This window comes from Haliotis cracherodii, unplaced genomic scaffold, assembly GCF_022045235.1.
Source record: "Haliotis cracherodii isolate W230 unplaced genomic scaffold, xgHalCrac1.p SCAF_6, whole genome shotgun sequence".
Taxonomy (NCBI): Eukaryota; Metazoa; Mollusca; class Gastropoda; order Lepetellida; family Haliotidae; genus Haliotis; species Haliotis cracherodii.
In genome coordinates, this window is record NW_027266319.1 from 14,680,506 (window position 1) to 14,703,341 (window position 22,836).

At 39.5% G+C, this 22,836-nt stretch overlaps 2 protein-coding genes across 2 annotated transcripts; one reads left to right on the top strand and one right to left on the bottom strand.

Annotated features, from left to right (window-relative positions):
- Positions 1-6,613: 6,613 nt before the first annotated feature.
- LOC139446265 (pituitary homeobox homolog Ptx1-like) lies at positions 6,614-8,588 on the bottom strand. Its single transcript, XM_071227618.1, has 4 exons — positions 8,574-8,588; positions 7,729-8,305; positions 7,165-7,496; positions 6,614-6,814 (listed from the first exon to the last, which is right to left on the bottom strand). The coding sequence occupies exons 1-4, from the start codon at positions 8,586-8,588 to the stop codon at positions 6,614-6,616; spliced, it is 1,125 nt and encodes a 374-aa protein (XP_071083719.1).
- A 5,603-nt stretch (positions 8,589-14,191) lies between these two features.
- Positions 14,192-22,560, top strand: LOC139446677 (C-type lectin domain family 4 member G-like). Its single transcript, XM_071227950.1, has 4 exons — positions 14,192-14,376; positions 16,838-17,121; positions 17,955-18,146; positions 20,920-22,560. Exons 1-4 carry the CDS (start codon positions 14,309-14,311, stop codon positions 21,144-21,146), a joined length of 771 nt encoding a protein of 256 aa, XP_071084051.1. The 5' UTR covers positions 14,192-14,308; the 3' UTR covers positions 21,147-22,560.
- The last annotated feature ends 276 nt before the right edge of the window (positions 22,561-22,836 follow it).

The following is a 22,836-nucleotide window of genomic DNA, read 5'->3' on the forward strand; positions in this document are numbered from 1 at the left end:
GGTTGCTGTCGACCTATTCTACCCCGGAATCTTCACACATCCATACTACTAAACATAGGTAAAACCGCTTGTCCATTCGGTTCAATCTGACCCAAACCATTCCGCTGAGGAGAGTCAAATAATGCATACGAATCAAAATCCGTAAAAATTGCGATGGAGACATCATTAAAAGTTACCAAAAGTGACGGGAATATCAATATTGCTTGTTGAAATGATTCTATGAAATTTGTTTTCCCTGCTTCAATATTTGGAGCACCTGTGACTGATCTGATAACTAAATACCCCTCATAGCCTTCGGTGTTAACTATGTGACTGTAGAGAGCTGTGCCTTCATCCAACAGATTATCGAGGTCAGTGGAACACGGTACAGACGCAAATAGATTTGAGCCATGGGACACAAAATACATGAGTGACCACAGCTACGGCTGTACATTGAATTCCATTAAACGGTTGAAAAATACCACAGACTTGATGCAAATTCGCCGACACACTACTCCGATTTTGCTTTGACTTTGCTACCAAACGTTTCGCATGTGGCTATGTGCGGTGCATTGATAAAAAAAAAAACACACGGGGGACTGGGTTAATTCAAAATACGGATCATAACTATTCCAAATATTTCGAGTGATTTGAAGTATTATTTTATTAAACTCAATTGGATTATGCCGTGGATCGTGTAGGTGTCAGCCTATTCACACTCAATAGTATAATTCTAAAAACGTTATAAATGGCAAGTAATAAATAAAATACTAAACTCGCTTCCGTGTAAAACCAATTTTATGAAACTCGTGAATAGTTGTGGTATCTGACGAGCTTTCGCTTGATTGGTATTACTCGGGAACTCGTTTAGTATTCTATATTTATCATATACTTCAGAGTGAAAGACGGAGTTATTTGAAGTTGAGAAAAGTGATATTTTCACTTCAGTGAACACGACACTTGATATTTCACTGCAGTGAACATGACACTTTGACGGAGCTATTGTCATGCAAGAGACGCCTCCCCTTAAACAGTGTCACCCTCTATCGTAAATGTCAAACCTGTGCACAAACTGTTGACGTCCTTTTAACGTTAGTTCCACATTGACAAGGCAAAATAATGACAGAAGATCATTTATGGAGTTAATATCACTTCTTGACGTTTGTTATTCTCTCGTAAATTTCTCATTTAACTCGTCAGCGAGAATGTTCGTTTCGCAAAGCTCGTGACTGGGAGAAAGGCGATAGTTTCACGAGTGGCTACGCCACATGTAGATCACAACGAGCATGAGTGACAGAAGTGTTGCAACGTTCTGTAACCGAAGTCGCCTTTACATTGTTACCTTATTGTCGGATGTAAAGAAAATCGAGTGAACACTCATCCTTTGACCGGGGTAATGATAGTTTAAGGCGCCCGTGGAGCCTAGCTGGAATTCGGCACTATATAATAAGATGATTTTATATTAGTTTTAGTGATGACACATCTTGTATTTACTGAGTAGCATAGAATAAGTAATGTTTAAATACAATCGTCATTTAGGATCATGTAGCTCACCACTTTTTCCTATTTAAGTTCTCACACACACCTGTCACCAATTCGTCGAGATGTCTGATTCCTGGTGAAGTCTCAGCACCTGGGCATACCCAATACTCCATCAAGAGGGAGACGTAGCCGTCGCCGACATCTTCAAGAACGACGACGACAGTATCAGCTCATATGACAGCAGCACAGGCGCACTCCATATTGCTTTTAATGAAACAGAGAACCATGTGACACTGCGAATTCAGCAATTCAAGAGCGAGTGCAGCATAAACCATGTACCTACAGTGCCAACCTCGATAGTTGATAGGATAGATAGGATAGCGAGTATTTTAGTCCCTGACTGGCATCTTATACTTGCACGATGTCCCCGTCTGTCTACAACCCAGTGTATCTCCGACATGCACCTGGGATGAACCCCTTTGTCTTTCCTCTCATATCCATCACCAGCTTTCCAACAGATCCCTTGCAGGCCACAGCTCATCCTATACCACATGATGCCAAAGTTTTTCCTATGCTGCACGCCATTACAGTGCCACCGCAAGTAGACAACAGTGAAGGTGCGTGTGGTATACATAAGGTTTATGTATGAAACGTTACAAGTCATGACTCTGTTAATCACAAGTAACATCACATTACTATTTGTGCAGATAATTCGCGAACAAGTTGAAGCCGACAAATGTGGCCCAGTGCGACAACGTATATAAATGAATCACACATCCAATAGCCACTGACCCTTAAATCAGCATAGCAGTTTTCGCAATAGCGAAAAAGATGCAACAATTATTCCGATTTCAAAGATTCACCGATAGTTTACTGTAAGGTCACATGTTACATACGTGTAAATCAAGTCATTTCTTAGTTTAAAAAAAAAAATATGAGCGCCCAGGCAATTTGACTTCCGAGACACTTTTGAAACATTTACATCGTAGTAAAAATAAAATGTTTATGTTAACAATAATAATAATGTGTGTTAGAATAAAATGTACAAGGTTCTCCCGATTGATACGAGTCACCCATGCCACATACACCGCTCCACTCCACTCCACTCCACTCCATCATACATTACATGACAGTGTAATCTTTTTACATAAATATATGTTTATACATACGGCAGCATGCTTATACTCAAGTATATACTGTGAACAATCCTTCGTAGGTGAAACATTCCGCCCCATCAACACCAGAATCAAAGAGCACAAAACTTCAACCATCAAATCAGACAGTAAATCAGCCATCTCGGACCATATTAACAAAAGCCCCAATCACAACATCAACTGAGAAAACGTCCAAATCCTCGGTGACTTTCCACCACAAGCCATAAATCAACTGCAATTCAGGTTACTATGAACGTATTTAGCTGTAAGCACCACACTTACAATGTATGTATACTTAGCCCTGTTTAATTGGCTCCGTCTTATTGGCTTCCTGGGGCGGTCGGGTAGCCTAGTGGTTAAAGCGTTCGCCCGTCACGCCGAAGACCCGGGTTCGATTCCCGATATGGGTACAATGTGTGAAGCCCATTTCTGGAATATTGCTAAAAGCGGCGTAAAACCATACTCACTCACTATTGGCTTCCTCGTCATGTATTCTCTGTCCATCGTATTATGAGTTTATTATCCTTCCGTTGTCATTATTTTATCTACTCATGTTAATCTCTCTCATGTATGCAATTCTTATTACTGTTAATCCTCCACCTACTATATATATTCCGTCCCATTTTCATTAATCAGACCGTCGTGAGACAGGTTAGTCGAGCGTATATAAACAGAGCAGCCAAGGATAAAAATGAAATCATATCAATATAAGAAAATAGAAATCATATCAATACAAAAACAGAAATTATGTGAACACCAAACTCACAATAGATATGTGTACCCTACTCACACACAGGAGTCCCAAAGAGGGACAGGTCAGCCGAAATTGCTTAGGCAGAAGGCGACCTCTTAAACACTTAATGCAACAACAACATCATTAATCAGCCTTGCCTGACAACGGTTCCAGGATCTGTCCCGAAACGCAGCATTTACAGTTAATAAAAGTTTTTTTTATCCATATATTGTGTCTACTTTGCCATGTCGTGCACACATGTACAAACGTTTATGAACATCATTATCAAAACGATTATGTACATCCATACTCTCTCCCACACCATATATCGATACCAGTACTGACGACCGCCTCCGTGGTCTAGTGGTAAAGCGTCCGCCCGGCGAGCGGAAGGTCCGGGGTTCGATTCCCGGCCGCGTCATATCAAAAGACGTTAAAAGATGGTACTTGTTGTTACCCTGTATGGCGCTCGACTCGGCACGGAGTCAGTATTAAACTGCGGAATGGTATCTCAGTGAGCTAGCACTATAAATCGGCATCAGTCCGGACTCCTAGTACAAGCAGACACACACACAAACACGTGCATGCACGTCGCTATACAAATGCAATAATCTTGGACGCGACGTTAAATCCTATTTCACCTCACACCAGTACTGACACTCATACCCTTAACCACACCCTCCCATACCACACACTCACAAAGCGACAACCTCCTCCCCGTAAACCCCTACATACACACAGCCACTTCTGAACATCATCATCAAAACCAATATTTACCTCAGTCTGTACTCCCTCCCCAACATAAACACCCTCACCATATACACGCTTACATAAGGCCATACATAACAGAGTGCACACAAACAATATATTGCGAGATTGTCTGTATGATAAAAATATATATAATACACTCCAAAAGTATGTAAGGTTTATATTTAAAACAATCAACCATAATAATTATGTGGTTCTTATATATGAACATCTTATTTATTGGTGATAGGTGGTGTTGAACAGTGTTCATCAGAAATGTCAATTTGTCTTGGTTGTCTTGAAGTCATTAAACTGATTATCAATGCTTTTGGCTTTAGTAAACAGAGACTGTCTCAAATCTTCATAAAATGGAGTCCAATAGAAAGTGGGATTCATCTTCAACTTCTAATTTATCACAAGATAGTGCATCTAAATACTGAGGCACTATACTTGATAATTGGTTTACCAAGCAGTGAAATAGTCCACTAAATACACTGTAGGTTAGGCCCCCTAGACCGGTGTTCAAGTTTAAACATATTTTTGTTTCAACTGAAAATTTGGATTGGTAAACAAGGCAGCGCTTATTTTAATACCTCTCCCTACATACAAATCAGGTAGCAAAGGCCTTCACTTCTAATGCATTGACGAACATGGAACTGATTCATCATGTGATCCTGCTGCACGTGAAACCTTTTCAAATTTTAACCCATATAGTAAATTTACACTGAATTAAGTGAACTAAAGTAATATTTTCAGTCGCACGGGTGCCGTTGCATTTCTACGATTGATTTTGAACATTATTTGTGTGTTTGAGTCAAAATTCAAATTCAGTTTCAATTGCTCTTCACTGCATTTGAAAAATACGCTCTTGTTATCGTGTCCGTAGAAACAACGATGAAAGCATCACAGGGTAATACATTTGAAATGAAGAATAAATGTATCTTCATGTTAAACCTCTCTGAATCGGACAGGTGGATGCATTGTATAATATTTCTTTGACGTCATCATATTGGTGGATATAGCTTTGGGTGTTATGTATAGTATAAAACACGTCCGAGGGTTGTTATGATATAAACCCGCATCCCGAGGGAGGTTTTTTTAAATATCATAACAGCCCGAGAGGAAGTGTTTTATCTTACTTATAAACCGATTTTGAACATTAAAACAACATTTATCAACATTTTTATGTTTCAAACATACTTTTCATGAACCTTAGGAAAATATCTGTTGCTGGCGTACGGATCTTGAAAAAGATGTTCTAAAAGGCAGTGAGGCTCAACAACACCTCTGTAGCCTTGTGGTACACTCACTGGGCTACAGATATGAAGGATGCAATATAAAGAAAACATTTGTCATTTGATTTTACATTTCATTACATGTTACAATCTGAACGAAAGTTATATTAATAAAATCCCTGTGATATTATAACACATTACATAGCAAATATGACTTGAATATCCTATAAAATCCCGGGTACATTATGTACAATCCCAGGTACATTACAACGTCCCTGTTAATGAGATTTAACCCGACTGGAGAACAATAGGATGACGTCACCGGAGGTTTATAAAATCAGGTAAATGAAGCATGATCCTTTGCAGTCAAAGTGTAAATAGTTATATCATGCTTAAGACGCTAGACGAAGCTGGTTATTCCAATATTGTTTTGGGTGTTATGAATTAGTCGTCTGAAAGTATTTCTTTCTGTCATTTAATAACATTTTTGACTGCGTGAGTTACGATTGGTACTGAATGGCTTATTTGAACAGTAACAATCATGGTTATTTTAGAAGGATATGTTGAAAGATATCTTTCTTGGGACATAACAGTGTATATAAGTAACTATGCAATTGCTGAATATTGATGTCACAATTTCAGAATTGTGTTAGTCTGCCGAACCAGGAAGGTACACTAAAACTGCATATAGCCGCATCGTGTCCGGAATACCGCCTCACACGCTGCCTCAAAACAAGTATTACATTCTTTGAAAAGAACAAAGGATCTCACTCATAACATTAGTAACAGAATATACACGAACTAAGTATCACCCAAAACCTGGCTAACACAGGAGATATCGCTTGGGTGTGATCAAGCGATATCTACATCGTAGATTGCTACAATGAATTGAATCGCAATGCTTTGTAGATCATTGTGACGTCATTGTTACCATGACGTCACAATCAGATGACATCTCTAATGGCTCCGCTACCGAAGCTCCGTAAGACGCTGCTTCTTACTGTCTACAGACCGTCTTCATATTGCTGGAAGATTGCTGACTGGCGTCAAACACACCAACCTTGTGAATTAGTGTCACATATTGTTAACGTTACAATCGCTTCGAACAATTGCTGTTACGAAGAAGCATCGTTGAGCACAATCTACATTATAATAATACGAGTAGGAGATTTGATTCGTTTATTTCATCACATGTCACACAATAAATATTTTTTATATATACAAATTGCATAGCGTTGCATGTAGCACTTAACGATGATATATACACAAATAACATCAATCAATCAGCACATTGGCGACGGGAACATTCCAGGGTACGGGTATCCCGGATAGACAGGCATCATGCGAGGGCCGCCGGTAAACGGAAGTGGCATGGCGCCGGGTAGATAGCCATAACCGACAGCAGACATCGAGGCAGCCATGGTGTGGGCAGACATATCGGGATAACGGGATTTGCTACGTGCCCTCTTGTTCTGGAACCAAACCTGAAGCACAAGAAGAGATTTAAGATGAATATTTAGGGTAAACAATCGTATGATATGTTGAATATTATATTAACACAGTGGCGGACTGTTTGTCTCTGCTTTGTCACTGCATACGCCTTTTTTCATCAGTTTCGGTTGTCGGATAACTCGAAGTATTCACGTAGAATCTTTAACTTCGACATAACGATGTTTTACTGTATTTAGTGCTCACTTTCACTGATGCTCAGGAGAAATACTTTCACTGATGCTCAGGAGAAATGAGTATTTTCTACAAACGCTGCAAACGACTTCATATTTTACCGAATAATGGACTATTTGTGGAGTCACACTTGAACTTAAACTGTATTTACCTTGATCTTCTTTACGGGTATTTCCAGCTCAGCAGACATCTTTTCTAGAACATCGTAGTCTGGGTATTTGTTGTCTATGAAGGCTTTCTCCATAGCTCGGACCTGATTCGGGGCGTAACATGTGCGGCCGCCAGGTGCTCGGGCTCTCTTGTTGGCCATCGGAGTTTTGACGGGAGATGGTGCAGAATGGAAAGACTCGGATGGACTTGGGACAGGACTGGCGATGGGACTTGGGTTGCTGTACACGCCACTGGAGGTGAGGCTGTTGGCTGGACTGGTTTGGTCCCTGATGCTCGGTGGTGGAGAACAGCTTCTAGAGTCATTGCCTTCATCTGAAAGATACAAGAAAATAGTTAGCATTTCAGCCAGTACCATTTTGTATTTACCTCAAGGATAAGATCGATTATGTTGAATCTGTTGGACATTTCCCCAGGACGTTTTTGTTTTTCATTATACAATCAGCATGATACTCATGTTGCAGTTATATTAGTATAAAACTATTTTACCGACCAATTGTTGTAGTATTTGTTTCATAATTAAACGTGACAACTGTTGATGACTTACCATCGCTTTCGTCGCTGTTTGACAGTACCCTGTTGGTATCATTTTGATGCTGCAGTGTCATCGCGTGGGATTGCAGGTGTGAGAAAACCGGGGGTTGATATGGCAGGAACCCTGGGTACGTAGATGGGAACATAATGGGTGGTAACTGCGTATGGAGTGGGGTGAAACTACCGGTTGGTGGAAGGGCATGATAGAAGGACATTGCCGGACGGGGGTAATCGCTGATCAAGGGACTTGAGTGGGCAAAAGAGTGTTCCTGTTGGACGAGAGGCCGTCTTGCCAAAGCTGGCCGGGTGTCAGAAGCTGACATGTCGACTTTATGACTACTGTTTCCTGCTGAAAGATCACGTGATGCTGTGTCGTCTGCTGAGGAATCTAGCGCGATGTGGAGAGCGTCTGTTCCACTGTCATCCGAGCTCAGGCTGTCTTCTGTTTTGGAAAACTTGATGATATCAGTGACGCTGAAACGGGTGGTCTGTGGACGGGCTGACACGGCTTGTGTGTTGGTAACAGGGACAGATGTTTCTTCTTGGGGGAACAGACATCTCACAGGCTTCTGGATGGGCACTTGGTTTGTCTGAAGTATGAAAAATAAACGTTTTGTGAGTATGGAAGCAATATCTTGACATGTTTAGAAGCTGTCTCATTGAAAACATGGATTTCATCGTCTTTATTATTCTTTCAATGTGATGTTTAAATACAGATGCTAGTATATTTACCAAGTAAGACACAGTGAAACTACTGCTTTTAACTACTTGTTTTTTCGATTCTGTAATTTAAAAAAACCCAAAAAACATTGAACCCTCTTTTTAAGATATGATGGATTTGTGTGAAACAAGACTCACCTTCAAAGAATCCATCTCTCGATGTGTGTAGTTCGGCTGCTGGGGTTGTCTGAATCTGAATCTTCTGGTTATCCTTGATGTTATTACTTAGGGATCAGGGTGTATATGACCTGCCGTTCCTGTTTGGAGGTTTAAATACCCACACCCTTGTTGTAAAAGCATGGCTACAATCAAAGGACTTATAGAATCACAGTTAACTATCTAAACACACCTATTGTCCCAGTAGACTTTTGTGTTGACGATTGTCTAAATTATCTGATCAATCACTTCCACGGCGCTTGGCGTGGATCTGGAATGTTCTTGAAAACGGATTACATGGCATCGAGAAGCATCACAAGCTGATTTGGGGAGGACAATTGAGGGGATTATGGTTTAAGTGATTACGGGGATTTTCGACAAATGAATCCTGATTGGATTGTCTCTCATGTTGTCAATGGAAATGATACTGACGGTGAGTTTGGATACAGTTAAAAGAGATTTGCTCACATAGTTGTCAATGAGAATGTTTTTGACACCTTTGCTGATGTAAGACACTGATGAAGAGAAAACCTGAATGGATTGCATGGTACGGATGCGTTCTGGCGTAAAACAAAGGATGCGTAAAGAAAAAAAGCATGATAAAATAACTAGGGGAAGGACAGAGTAAGTATTAGATGAAATGGATTAAAAGGATTGCTCCACACAGTCTAGTGAAATCGGCGATAGAGGGATTGAAAGGTATATACATGTCAGAAGCGCATTTGGCTATTTTTGATATTTTCAAGACAGATTTAGTATTAGATGAAATGGATTAAAAGGATTGCTCCCCACAGTCTAGTGAAATCAGCGATAGAGGGACTGAAAGGTATTTACATGTCAGAAGCGCATTTGGCTATTTTTGATATTTTCAAGACTTTAGTGACCAATAACGAAAAGCTTGACTGTTTACCTGATATTACGAATCGTCAGAAACATCATTTATGACTTGACCAGTGGATCTGCACTCTCATGTGTGAATAGTTCCCGTTACAGGTCAAACAGTATTAATTTGAACCGGGACATATAGTGTATGCAGTAGTTTATGATGATACAATTGTAAGTTAAACCAGATATAGACAATTGGCAGGTATTACATGTCAGAAGCACACATAGGTATATTTGAATTTTCGGTACTTTATGAACATGTATTTATACTAAAGTGTACCGATACCCTTTTCCCAAATCAACCAGTACATGAAAAAAATCGTTGAACATTCCGCAATGAGAACTGTTAAGGTGAACAAGATATGTTATCTATTATCCCAGTGGGCATAAAATAAAGTTTGAAATATGCAATAAGCAATACGCTCCTTGTATTCTTTGAATACAAGTAAAAACGATAATATTGAAGAATATGGATTTATCTTTAAATAGGCATTATGCCCGTTATCCAGTGCAGTAATATATATTTTGTTCATCCATCACTGTGATGGATGACAAGGCTATTTATTATTCTATGTTATTGCACTTATAACATAAAATAAAATTTACGTGTGTAAAACAATGACTGATCTTCATGATTACGACAGTTCATTGCATTCTTGGAACTTTGATCTCTGATACATTCAGCACTAAACACTACTAAATGTTATGACAGGAGTCTTTTGATTATTGTATGTTGGATTCTCATAGTGAATGATATGGACACCTGAACATACCTCAATACAAGTACTTGTATTTTTAGAAGCCTGCATGTAAATGCATTAATAGAATTTTTCATGAACGCAGATTGTATCATCAATCATTTGCCAGGTCATGATTCTATACAATTACTTAGCCTGCCTAAGGGATATAGGGGATTTGTGATTTTGCAAAGTGACAGAAAAGTTCGAACTTTATTGTGAAAGTATTACATATTAAAACATCGACACCGCTGTAGATGTGGTTCTAAAAATATTATTGTAAGGGGGAAAAAAGGGCAGTATGCTAGAAGTGGATGTACTTAGACAAACACACTTCCATAAGTGTTACCCATTTAACCCCCTACCTGTATATATACTTGTTAACCATACTCTGTATATCACTTGCTTGATAACGGTGTTATAACCTACACCGAAACGCTGCTCTTAATTGTAATAAAGAAGTTGTTCATCCATACATTCATATCCTTACTTAGTACTCTAACTTCTAAAAAATATATACCTAAACTCAAATAGCCAAATCAGAAAATTCTTTAAAATCCCTAACTAAACCAAAAATACTACACCCATACCAAAAAAATCGATAGAGTAATCACTAAACTACACAAAGGCCACACCAAACTAAATAACCACCTTAAAATAGCTAAACTACACGCAACAGGAACCTGCCCATACTGCAAACATGAAGAAACTCAAGAACATCTCCTCATCCCCTGCACACACTACCGAACAACACTACAAACCACCCTAAATCTTAATACTGCACTTACTCTAGAACCAATCCTAAATCCACAAAATAAATTAGAAAAATTCCAAGCCTTAGGCATATACTTAATTAAAACAGGACTAATTAGTCGCATAAACTAATATAACCAAAATCACATAAACTAAAAAAAACACCCACCACACACAGCTCCCTTAGTTCGCCCCCTACCTACTCTTGGCATTCATTCAAAATCTCCAAATCTCAAAATTACTATATAAGCAGCCCTTAAACCCCCCTCTGGGGTGCACCACCACTTCCTTTTCCCCCTTTCGGAAACACCGCCTCCGTGGTCTAGTGGTAGAGCGTCCGCCCGGAGAGCGGAAGGTCCGGGGTTCGATCCCCGGCCGCGTCATACCAAAAGACGTTAAAAGATGGTACTTGTTGTTACCCTGTCTGGCGCTCAGCATTTAAGCTGCTAAAACAAGGACTGGTCGGCTCGGAGTCAGTATACTGTGTCTGAGTGGGGTATTCATGTTAAACTGCGGCATGGTATCTCAGTGAGCTAGCACTATAAATCGGCATCAGTCCGGACTTAAACGACGTTAAACCCCATTTCACCACCTACCTTTCGGAAACACATTAAATGGCCTGGCGGACACGTGTGCGTCATACGCTTGCAGTCGGAAAGCGCACGTACAATCTCCAATATAAGTAAGTAACTCTGTATATCACTTGCTTGATAACGGTGTTAGACCCCACACCGAAACGTCACTACATTCATACATTCTTATCCTTATATTACTTAGTAATCTAACTTCTAAATGCCTATCAAAGAAGTTATAAAGATATGAGTACCAATAACTTCAAAACCAGGCAGAATTCAACACTTTAACTTTTTCTTTAGAGCAAAACACATTTCAATACACTTAGCTTATGAGACCATAATCTTGGTAAAGAGTTCAATTCTGTAAAAACGTTTTATTTATCAACTTTCTACACCGATATCCCAACTTGAGAAAAAGCTAACAGAATCATAGATATAGTTACACCGCTATTCTCAAAGGTGTGGGACAAATTGTCAAAAATGAAAAAAATGTCATCTGAAGTTTACTGAAAAAATAATATGTGAAACGTTGAATTTCCTCACAGAAAAAAATAAGTCTGGGGATAGGACATTTATGTTGGTTGGTTGGTCGGTTGTTTAACGCCGCACTCAGCAATATTCCAGCTATATGACGGCGGTCTGTATATATATATATATATACGAGTCTGGACCAGACAATCCGGTGATTGATATCATGAGCATCGGCCCACACAATTGGGATCGATGACATGCATCAACCAAGTCAGTAAGCCTGACCACCCGATCCCGTTAGTCGCCTTTTACGACAAGCATAGTCACCTTTTACGGCAAGCATGGGTTGATGAAAACCTATTCTACCCCCGAATCTTCACGGGTCAGGACATTTCGGAAAGAAGTAGGCATCCCCGTGGCACGAATGGTGCCCCCCTTCTTTTTGGTCTGTTTCTTTATGTATATGAATCAGAATTGGTTCTCAGATTGACAGATTGACGACCCATGAAGATCCGGGAGGGAATAGGTCTTCAGCAACCCATGCTTGCCGTAAAAGGTGACTATGCTTGTCGTAAAAGGCGACTAACGGGATCGGGTGGTCAGGCTCACTGACTTGGTTGATGCATGTCATTGATTCAAATTGCGTGGATCAATGCTCATGATATCAATCACTGGATTGTCTGGTCGAGACTCAATTGTTTACAAAACCGCCCTCATATAGCTGGAATATTGCTGTGTGCGGCGTTAAACAACACACAAAATCATAACATTCCACGCACGCACTAACACAGAATGCAGTTTTCTGACATATTGACAAATGTCTGTGATATGTCAGAAAACTGAACATTGCAGTATCCACGTACATGTGTACACAAACAGGGGTATTTCGTTTGGTTTGTTGTTTAACGCCGCACTCAGCAATATTCCAGCTATGTGACGGCGGTCTGTAAAATAATCGAGTCTGGACCAGACAATCCGGTGATAAATATCATGAGCATCGATCCACGCACGCAATTGGGATCGATAACATGCATCAACCAAGCCATCGAGCCTGACCACCCAATCCCGTTAGTCGCCTTTTACGACAAGCATAGTCGCCTTTTACGGCAAGCATGGGTTGCTGAAGGCCTATTCTACCCCGGATCTTCACGGGTCCCACGCAATTGGGCTCGATGACATGCAGCAACCAAGTTAGCGAGTCTGACCACCCGATCCCGTTAGTCGCCTCTTACGACAAGCATAGTCGCCTTTTACATCAAGCATGGGTTGCTGAAGACTTATTCTACCCCGAATCTTCACGGGTCTACAAATAGGGGTAATACACCTTGGTCCAGATTGAAGAAATGCAACATTTTCCATTTTAATTTTATTATGTGTTTGTGAAATGCAATGTTTATTGCAGTGTGATTGTGTAATAGCTATGTAAATTACGTTGTGTTTTTTACTTTTTTAGTTACCATAGTTCGTGGCATGCCCTATTCAGCACGTATTTACTGAGTGTTTTGCCTGCAATACATCCGTGTTCATAGGTTTCATAGGTGAAATCACGTAATCTCTATCATGTCTATAATAATTGAAGCTATTCTAGGATGTCATCACAGATCATAAAGTAATCAATATCAATACGGATTGCTGCTTAAAGATTTAGCAACATGATAATCCCCCACCTCTTGCCTAGCCAAAAGATCTTATGTCACCATGACAAGAGCTTCTAATCAAACTAAAATATCTCGATGATGAAAAAACAGACAAGTATGTATGTGCCTGTAGTTTGTAAATCATGAACCGATAAATTGAGTCAAGCTGATCGTAAATGTCAGAATATGTTCGATCTGAACACACGATCAAATAAATATATTTCGACATTGATTTCTGGTATGGTTCGGTACAGCTGCTTGTAGTCATTTTTTGTCTCTGTTGTCATTAATTCCGATTTATTTCACTATTTCGACGCATTCTACCATCTCCAATCAATACGATGCAGCATTGTTGAGAATTAACCTTCATGGAGATAATTGATGGACATATTGATTGGCCATTGAAGAAATGAGATTCAGCCAACAGAAATGGGTCTCGCCGTGCATGCCGGTCAATATGTATTGGTAATCAATATTGGGCTCAACATTAAACGAGTCGCTGTTGACATGATCGTTATTCCTGAGTGTATTGTCGTTATATGAGGACCAGCCATCTGAAAATATTCAAGACCTTAAATGAAATACACCTGTTGAGCTTGTCATTTGCATTTCTGACCTCGAATGATAACAGTAAGTCTGGACTGAAATCATCTTGGAAGATGTTGCTGGTCGAAACCGTCAGGCAGGTTGCTGTTGCTAGTTTTGTATTTGCGATGCTACTCGTCCGGTAAGTCAATTTGATTTTGCGTGAAATTGGGAGACCGAAACTTTCAATTTAAAGTGTTGTCTTTGGTAATAAGCAATATAAAATATTTATGAGGTGTTCTATGTGTATTTAAGCTAAATAACATAAGCTAAAACAATTAACATCATGTCTAAAGCGAAGTTACAGCAAATGTTATGGGATTTTGGTTATATTTGAGAACCAGCAAAATACGACGTAATTTTATGAAGGTACATACATGTATCACGTTATCCCTATTAAATATTTTGATGTGTCTCTGCGCGTGTTTGTGTGTTTGCGCTTCCAGACATGCACTTTTCTGGAAGAAGCCGAATAGTTTACTTCCATAAATTTTTTCACGGCAATTTCATTTTGTATCACCTGTGACCGAAAGTTTCTCCTTCAGTATTGTCTGAAAGGAATTGTTTTTTAAGAACAATCCGAGCTGCCAAACCCAGGATGTAAAATGGTCGGCCGCAAACAGGCAGGCGTTTTTCTTGACTTTTCTTGTATAGCACATCCAACACTCGATTATGTAACCCTTCCTGATACATCGGATTGTTTCTTTAAGTCGGAGTTCAACACAACGTGATCGAGAACAAAAACGGAAGCAAATTGTCATCCCACATGCCACAATTTACATATCTTCAGGTCATAGTGTTTCATCTAAATGCAGTGACAAAATGTTTAGAAACCATTAAACCCTGCATAAAGATTTTTAAAGAGCGCAGAAATATGCTTAATGTTAATTACTGCTGGGGTCTTCGAGGTGATAACGACTAAACGTCAGGTTATTTTGTTGCTATTGGTTAATGCACTGAACGACAGCACCAGTTAATATATTACGTTTCTACAATTGTGGTGCGTCGTTTCAGCTGCTTCGTATATATTGACCTGAACAATCCTATGTAAAATCGTTATTAATTGAACACACCTTCCGATTCTAAGAATTAGATGATTAAATGATTAATGCATTTTCAACTTCATATTGATAATCTGCTGGCGTTACGTGTCCGTTGAACTGCGTAGCGAGTATTTATTTCCTGACATGGTTATGCCAAATATATCTATATAAAACATACATGGATTTAACTATTGGATCAAAAGTCATCTAATCGCCTCTATCAGCCGGTACCGCTGTTAACAAGATAAATTTAAGTTTGAATCAGCACAAAACAGTCCCATTGCCGCATGTATCAATAAATATCAAGGGATCGAGTTGTAGTGAATATAAGAAGATCATTTCTGCTCTCCGCTGCCATCACATGGCCGACATATTGTCAATAGATGCATAAAACACTACCCTTGTAATCATGCTGATTAAAACGGAATAGGTTTTGACTCTCTTCTGGTTACGTCAATGAAAATAATGGATCCCATATCATAATATATCATAATAATCATATATCTCCATGCAAATAAATCATACATACAGATCTTACAATTTGTGTCTTTAAAAGAAATTAAGCCCGTGTTTTACTGAATACTTTTTTTTACATATGCCTTGCTTTTTAACGCTTTTAACAGTATTGCAGTTATGTCACGATGTGTCAGCTTAATGTAGGAGGAAAGGTATCAGACGTTTACCACTTCGGTGAAACCCACGAGCACGGGTATGGTGCTGACAAACCTAGAAATATAATCGGGAACCGGGATTCGAACCCACAATCATAAGTTTCTGGCGTGCTGTACAGCGAATTGCGGCGCCTTTGACGACTGTGCCACCTGTGCCCCTTGAATTGTAGGAAAAAACTAATGTGACCTTTTCTTGCAGAAAAGTGTCCAAAGACTACAGTTCTTCATTCTTATTTATAAATATACATATATAATTGATAAATAGTGTTTATTTAGGATAGAAGTAATTGAGCTCCTAAACACTGAACAAAATATGCCGATCTCAAACCAAGTCATCAAGTTATTGCTCCCTTAGTATTACGACATTAAAACGTACTCAGCGAAGTGGCCTAGCTTTGGTTTGTTTGTTTTTGTTTGTTGTTTAGCGCCGCACTCAGCAATATTCCAGCTATATGACGGCGGTCTGTAAATAATAGAGTCTGGACCAGACAATCCAGTGATTGACACAATGAGCGACGATCCACGCAATTGGGATCGATGACATGCATCAACCAAGTCAGCGAGCCTGACCACCCGATCCCGTTAGTCGCCTTTTATGGCAAGCATGGATTGCTGAAGGCCTATTCTACCCCGGATCTTCACGAGTTGCCTAGCTTAGGTTACTGGTGGCCTATAACCCGTGTTTTAAAACTGTATACATGATACTGTTATGGTCAAATATGTTTAATAAATTGTTTGTAATTGACTTTGCATAATTAACTAAATTGTGAATATATTAACTTGGTCTCGTCGCTATATGGTTGAAATAATGCCGATACGACGTTACATGTTAACTCACTCACTCACTCTTATTGTCATAATTTGATATACCTTTACGTTTCTATCCTAGGCAATCGAGAGGACATTGCAGTGAAAAGCTGCAATTCACAGGCTTGGCCCAATACAATGACTTGAAAATAACAAGGCCAATTAATCCATTGCAAACCTTTGCATCCTTGAGAGATGACATGGAATGCGCCAGGGAGTGCATGTCGCTCGTTAGGTGTTCAATGTTTACCTTTAACGAGCAGAGTTTGTCTTGCTCCCTCTTTCCCGCCCCGGCGTTCATATACGACTTTATTCCTCTTACTTCATCACAATCTCCCGGGGAGCGATACTACGCAGTCTCCACAGGTAGGTGGCATCTATAAAGGAATTCAATCATATTTGAAGCAAAGCTTAGATCAATTTCTGATAACCATTTGTTATTAAAAAGATGAGACAAGCAGAGTCACCTTTTACGGCAAGCATGGGTTGCTGAAGACCTATTCTACCCCGAAATCTTCACGGGTCCACTATGACATGTATTAATAACCTAAGCTATGAGACCCGTGAAGACCTGGGCTAGAATAGGTCTTCAGCAACCAATGCTTGCCGTAAAAGGCGACTACGCTTGTCGTAAGAGGCAACTAACGGGATCGGGTGGTCAGACTCGCTGACTTGGTTGATGCATGTTGCCTGGATCGATGCTCATGATATTAATCACTGGATTGTCTGGTCCAGACTCGTTTTTTACAGACCGCCGTCATATAGCTGGAATATTGCTTAGTGCGGCGTTAAACAACCAATCAACCAACCAACCTGAGATATGAATGGACTTAAATGACGAGATTTGATATTTATACGTCTATATAATTTCTTGTAACTGTGGGAAAAAATGATAACTGAATGATAAATTGATAGAGGCAAGTGGTATGAAACATTAACTTACTTAAAATATGAAACATTATTTTTGCTGTTTTTGCTGTTTGTTCTTTGGCTTATGAACACTTTAAAAATAATTTATAACGAAAACAATTCCCAACTATGAACGGTACGTAGTTCCTTTCAGATTAGATGATATTTCAGGAAACATGATTTTGTCATTGTTATTGGCTTGGAAACAAACAGTTATAAGTGTTGTCTATTTCAAGTAACTGCACATGTATTTACCCTGGAAAGTAAATTGATGTTCATTTCAACGTTAGATTGGTGCCCAGCCAAGAAAGGGTTTTTCTTTGACCGTGAATCTGAGCTCTGCTACTATGGATCACAAGACAAGAGGGCGTGGAACGACTCGGAGACCGCCTGCCAAGAACTCAGTACAGGGTCGAGGCTTATGATGCTAAAAGACACTATACATCGAGAGGCAATCTCGCGAATCATGAATGGAAACATATGTAAGTTTACTTCTATGTTAAATTAAATTTTCTTTCAGATTTAGAAACATTCAGACTATGCCACAGGGTAGATTTGAAATAAGGGACAAGTATTTTATCAGATGTTTCCCATGATATGTTTATATCATGAATTGAGGTTTAATAACAATGTGTTATTATAAGGGTAACGCTGTTTTCAAAGAGCGTTACCGTCATTATAGCTAAAATGGATGAGATTTGTTATCAAATAAAAAGAAACAACAATATCGGTTTTTGAATCATTTACTGCAATCAACACGAATGTCACTAAACCACTTTTACAAATATGGAAACGTCAAAGAACAAACCAGATGACGTCACTATTGAACGTGACGTCATCCATCCCATGAGTCTCTTTTGACTGGCGATTCTATCCGCGAATTGTTTTGGTCGGGGGGGGGGGGGGGCGGCACTGCTGTAACGCGTTTATCCATATGTTGTGCAAAGAGGACTGGTAAAAAGAATTTTGAGACTGCCTATCTTTCAAATGTGGACCATAGTTAATCTCGTACATTGCTTGAGTAGTTCGTTGCAAGTGTATGTGGTCGGTTGAGGCCGTTTGTTTATTAATGTCAGCCATTGAACGTGATTGGGGTCCAACCGGAAGAGAACAAGTACCGAGCAGGCATAAAGTTTTTGACTTTAGAGAAAAGTACACCCAAAGAGTGAAAAGTGAAAAGGCGATTACCGGTGCCTACTATGTTAATTTGCGTCATCACCTGAGGGATTCTATCAAAGAAAAGCGATGAGAAATGTTGACTACTGGAGTTCTACTACTTCATGACAATGTCTCTTCTCACACCTTTTTCAGGGTGGTTTCAGAAAACTTCTTCCTAACTGGAAATCAAAAGCTTCACTATCGATATGAGAAGTGTATTGAAAAGCAGGGAAATTGTGTTGAAAAATATAATTAAAAACTCTTTCAAAAATGTTGGTTTTGTTTATTAGGCTTAGAACTGTTTGACCAGCACTCGTTTTCAATAAAATATAAAAAAAACATCTCTTTCACCAGGACTTTAAAGAACAGGTAAGCATGGTATTAAGAAAGGTAGTTTCATAACCATTCTTGTTTATATAGTCTTAATTCATTATGTATTGTAGGCCACAGGCCCATTATACAATACCGAGTATACAGTGAGAGAGAAACATTATAATAAAAAGGTAAATTCTAGGAGATTTACACAAGACGTAGTTTTATTGCTTTGTAAATGAATACGGGTAGATTTTGAATGATTAATATATTATTTGATGCCCTTAAAATATCAAATGTATGTATGGATGGGTACAGGTAAACCTTTTTGGGTATATAAGTACATATCGATCACAAATTATTATAAAATGAAATTCATCTTCAATATGATTTTGATTGCAAGCAAGACACAGCCTTTCAGATTTTAACTCTCTTTTATACCTCCCGGCGCTGGTGGGAACAGCATCTAAATTGCGCAAGGGCACGTCTATATTTAAAAATTGAAAATTCTTTTAAATATGTTTCTAAGCCGAAATTTGTTTTGAATAGACTGTAAAGAGTTGATTTTGTTTTGTTTGTTTGTTGTTTAACGCCGCACTCAGCAATATTCCAGTAATATGACGGCGGTCTGTAAAATAATCGAGTCTGGACCAGACAACCCAGTGATTGACATCATGAGCATCGATCCACACAATTGGGATCGATGACATGTATCAACAAAGTCAGCGAGCCTGACCCTCCGATCCCGTTAGTCGCCTTTTACGACAAGCACAGTCGCCTTTTACGGCAAGTATGGGTTGCGGAAGACCTATTCTTCCCCGGAATCCCGGGTCAGTTGATTTTGAACTTGGTGAAAGAGCTGCGTGCCAATTTTGTTCATAAGATAATTCAAGACGGAGTATACATTCCGACAGAAAGCTGGAGATTTTACTTATAAATCGTTGTTCCCATATGTAACTAAAACCAGTAGAGAATAGAATGTGTTTTACTTTTGATGTCCAGTTAGATTTACCATTACTACAGTCTAACAATAATAAGTTATAACATTTCTTAACCAAACGTGATTCAGGCATATTATTTATTTTCCACCAATACATTCATGTTTAGAAATTACATTCGATGATTGTGTAAATCGGTATAAAAAATCGTCACTCACAAATTGTGTTAGAACAGGCAAAAAATTGTAAACTGTCGTGTTTTTAACTGTATACCCAGTACTGATTTCAGCACGCGATGTCGTACGGCCTTAGGATTGTACGGAAGCGTAGTAGGGTAAAGGTGATTTTTTTTGTCTAAGTATCTCCTACGTAGGATAGTGAGTCCTACGTAGGAGATACTAAGTCCTACGTAGGAGATACTAAGTCCTAAGTAGGAGTTTGTAAAACAGCAGTGGTTGTGGTGTGTGTGTGTGTGGGGGGGTGGGGGTGGGGGTGGGGGGGGTGGTGGTGTGTGTGGGGGGGTGGGGGGTGGGGGTGTTGCAGTCTAGTGGAGTCGTAGACTGAGTGGTGCAACCGATGGAATTGGTTTCCCGTCTACCAAGAATAAACGATGATTTCTTTCACTTTCATATGTATAATGTTGATACACTGCTGTTAAAAAGACACGTTCCTTTCCCTCGATGGCGACCGGGACGCTAAAACCACTTCGCCATCGAAGGACATTTGGTGTACATAGCAATGTCGGCACGGAAGCATCTATTTGGAGTTGTGTTATCGTTCAAAGAAAATGTCATCCATGCGTTAACCTGACAGACTAGAACCTTATTCGACAATTTTGCTGTTTCAGACCTCAAAAGGGACCACCTGTGGATCGGAGGGTCTGACCTGAATACCGGGGATGGACTCTTTAAGTACCACTGGGTAGATGGCACGGAAATAGTTAACCCGGTTTGGAATCCAGGGGAACCCGGGGGGGATACAACAAATGAATTTTGCCTCGCGTACGTAAAATCGAAATTTTCTGATATGCGTTGCACGAATGAAAATCGATACTTTTGCGCCAAACCCAAATGAGGAAACCCGTCTTCTTCCAGTGGTTCAGACCCATTCCGACCTGGAAATTATTAGCCTCGCCACTTTATAACACTTAATGTTCTTAAGATGATACAGAAATAATATTCGTGGCGTATATTTTGATATGCATGTATACATGTAACGAAAACTTACTTAAAGAAAGATTATTATATGTACTCCAGTCATTATGTATATTTAACTGGCAAGGAGATTACAGAGAATATCATGTTATGTTTAGCATCTAGATCGCTTAATTGCCACTTGACTGTTTGCGTTAATTGAAAAGATGTACAATTATTGCGTTTCGTCCTGTCAGCTTTACGGCCTTCCTGACTTCTGAAAAAAGGTGACTATGCTTGTCGCAAAAGGCGACTAACGGGATCGGGTGGTCAGGCTCGCTGACTTGGTTGAAGCATTTATTTAAGTGCGTGGATCGACCAACCAACCAATCTAAATGAAGGTTAAAACAGTCTTCGGGATCAAAGTATATGAAACGGTCTTCAAAAGCAAGACACGTGTGATACAAATTCGTATCGAATGGTTGGTTTGATTTGTTGTTTTACGCAGCAATATTCCAGCTATATGACGGCGGTCTAAAAATAATCGAGTCTGGACCTGAAAAAAGAGTGGTTGGTTTGTTGGTTGGTTTACGCCGCACTCAGCAATATTCCAGCTATATGACGGCGGTCTGTAAATTATTGAGTCTGTACCAGACAATCCAGTGATTAATATCATGAGCATCGATCCATGCAATTGGGATCGATGACATGCATCAACCAAGTCAGCGAGTCGACCACCCGATCCTGTTAGTCGCCTTTTATGGCAAGCATGGTTTGCTGAAGACCTATTCTACCCCGGATCTTCACTGGTCAGGAAAAAACAGTGATTTATATCATGAGCATGAATCCACGAAATTTGGATCGATGATCACGACATGCATCAACCAAGTCAGCCACCCCGACCACCCGATCCTGTTAGTCACCTCTTACTACAAGCATAGTCACCTTTTACTGCAAGTATGGGTTGCTGAAGATCTATGGCATGGAAAGGTACAGATACACTGACGTAACACGTGGAATGTTGCAAATCGGGATGCCCTTTTTTCAGATACCTTACGTGTCAACTTCAGTCAATGCCTTGCGTTTTTTATGAATCCTATCATGCTGTTGATGATATCGTCAAATGGGTGTTCTGCACCCCGTCCTATCAGACTCTTTACTATTACCGGGGATAGATTTGAGGCGAGCGGCGAAACAATATCGGGAAAGTTACATTCATCACTCCTTGTATCGATTTAGTGCAGTATTTAGCCTGTACAAATTCAAACGTTTGATGTTATGTTCGGTAAACACATTCATATTCGTTCGATATTGACCGAAAGCGTGACTAAAATGTTTTGGAACCTTCAAATGTCTTTCCGATGTTCATCATACTTTTTTTTCACACATGTATGTTGACATTTTCTGAAAAATAAATAACCTACATGTAACCGCACTTTGTTTCTATGGCCTCAGATTAGTTATCTAAAGGCACATTAAAACATCAATATAGTTTAATCAGCTAGAAAACCTACAATCGAACGCATTGATTTGTTTAATACAGATCGATTATTAATGTATTATCCACAGTGACATCTTCAACCACATGTGTATCAATTCTGTCATTAATGTCATATTTCAATGTCTCCGAT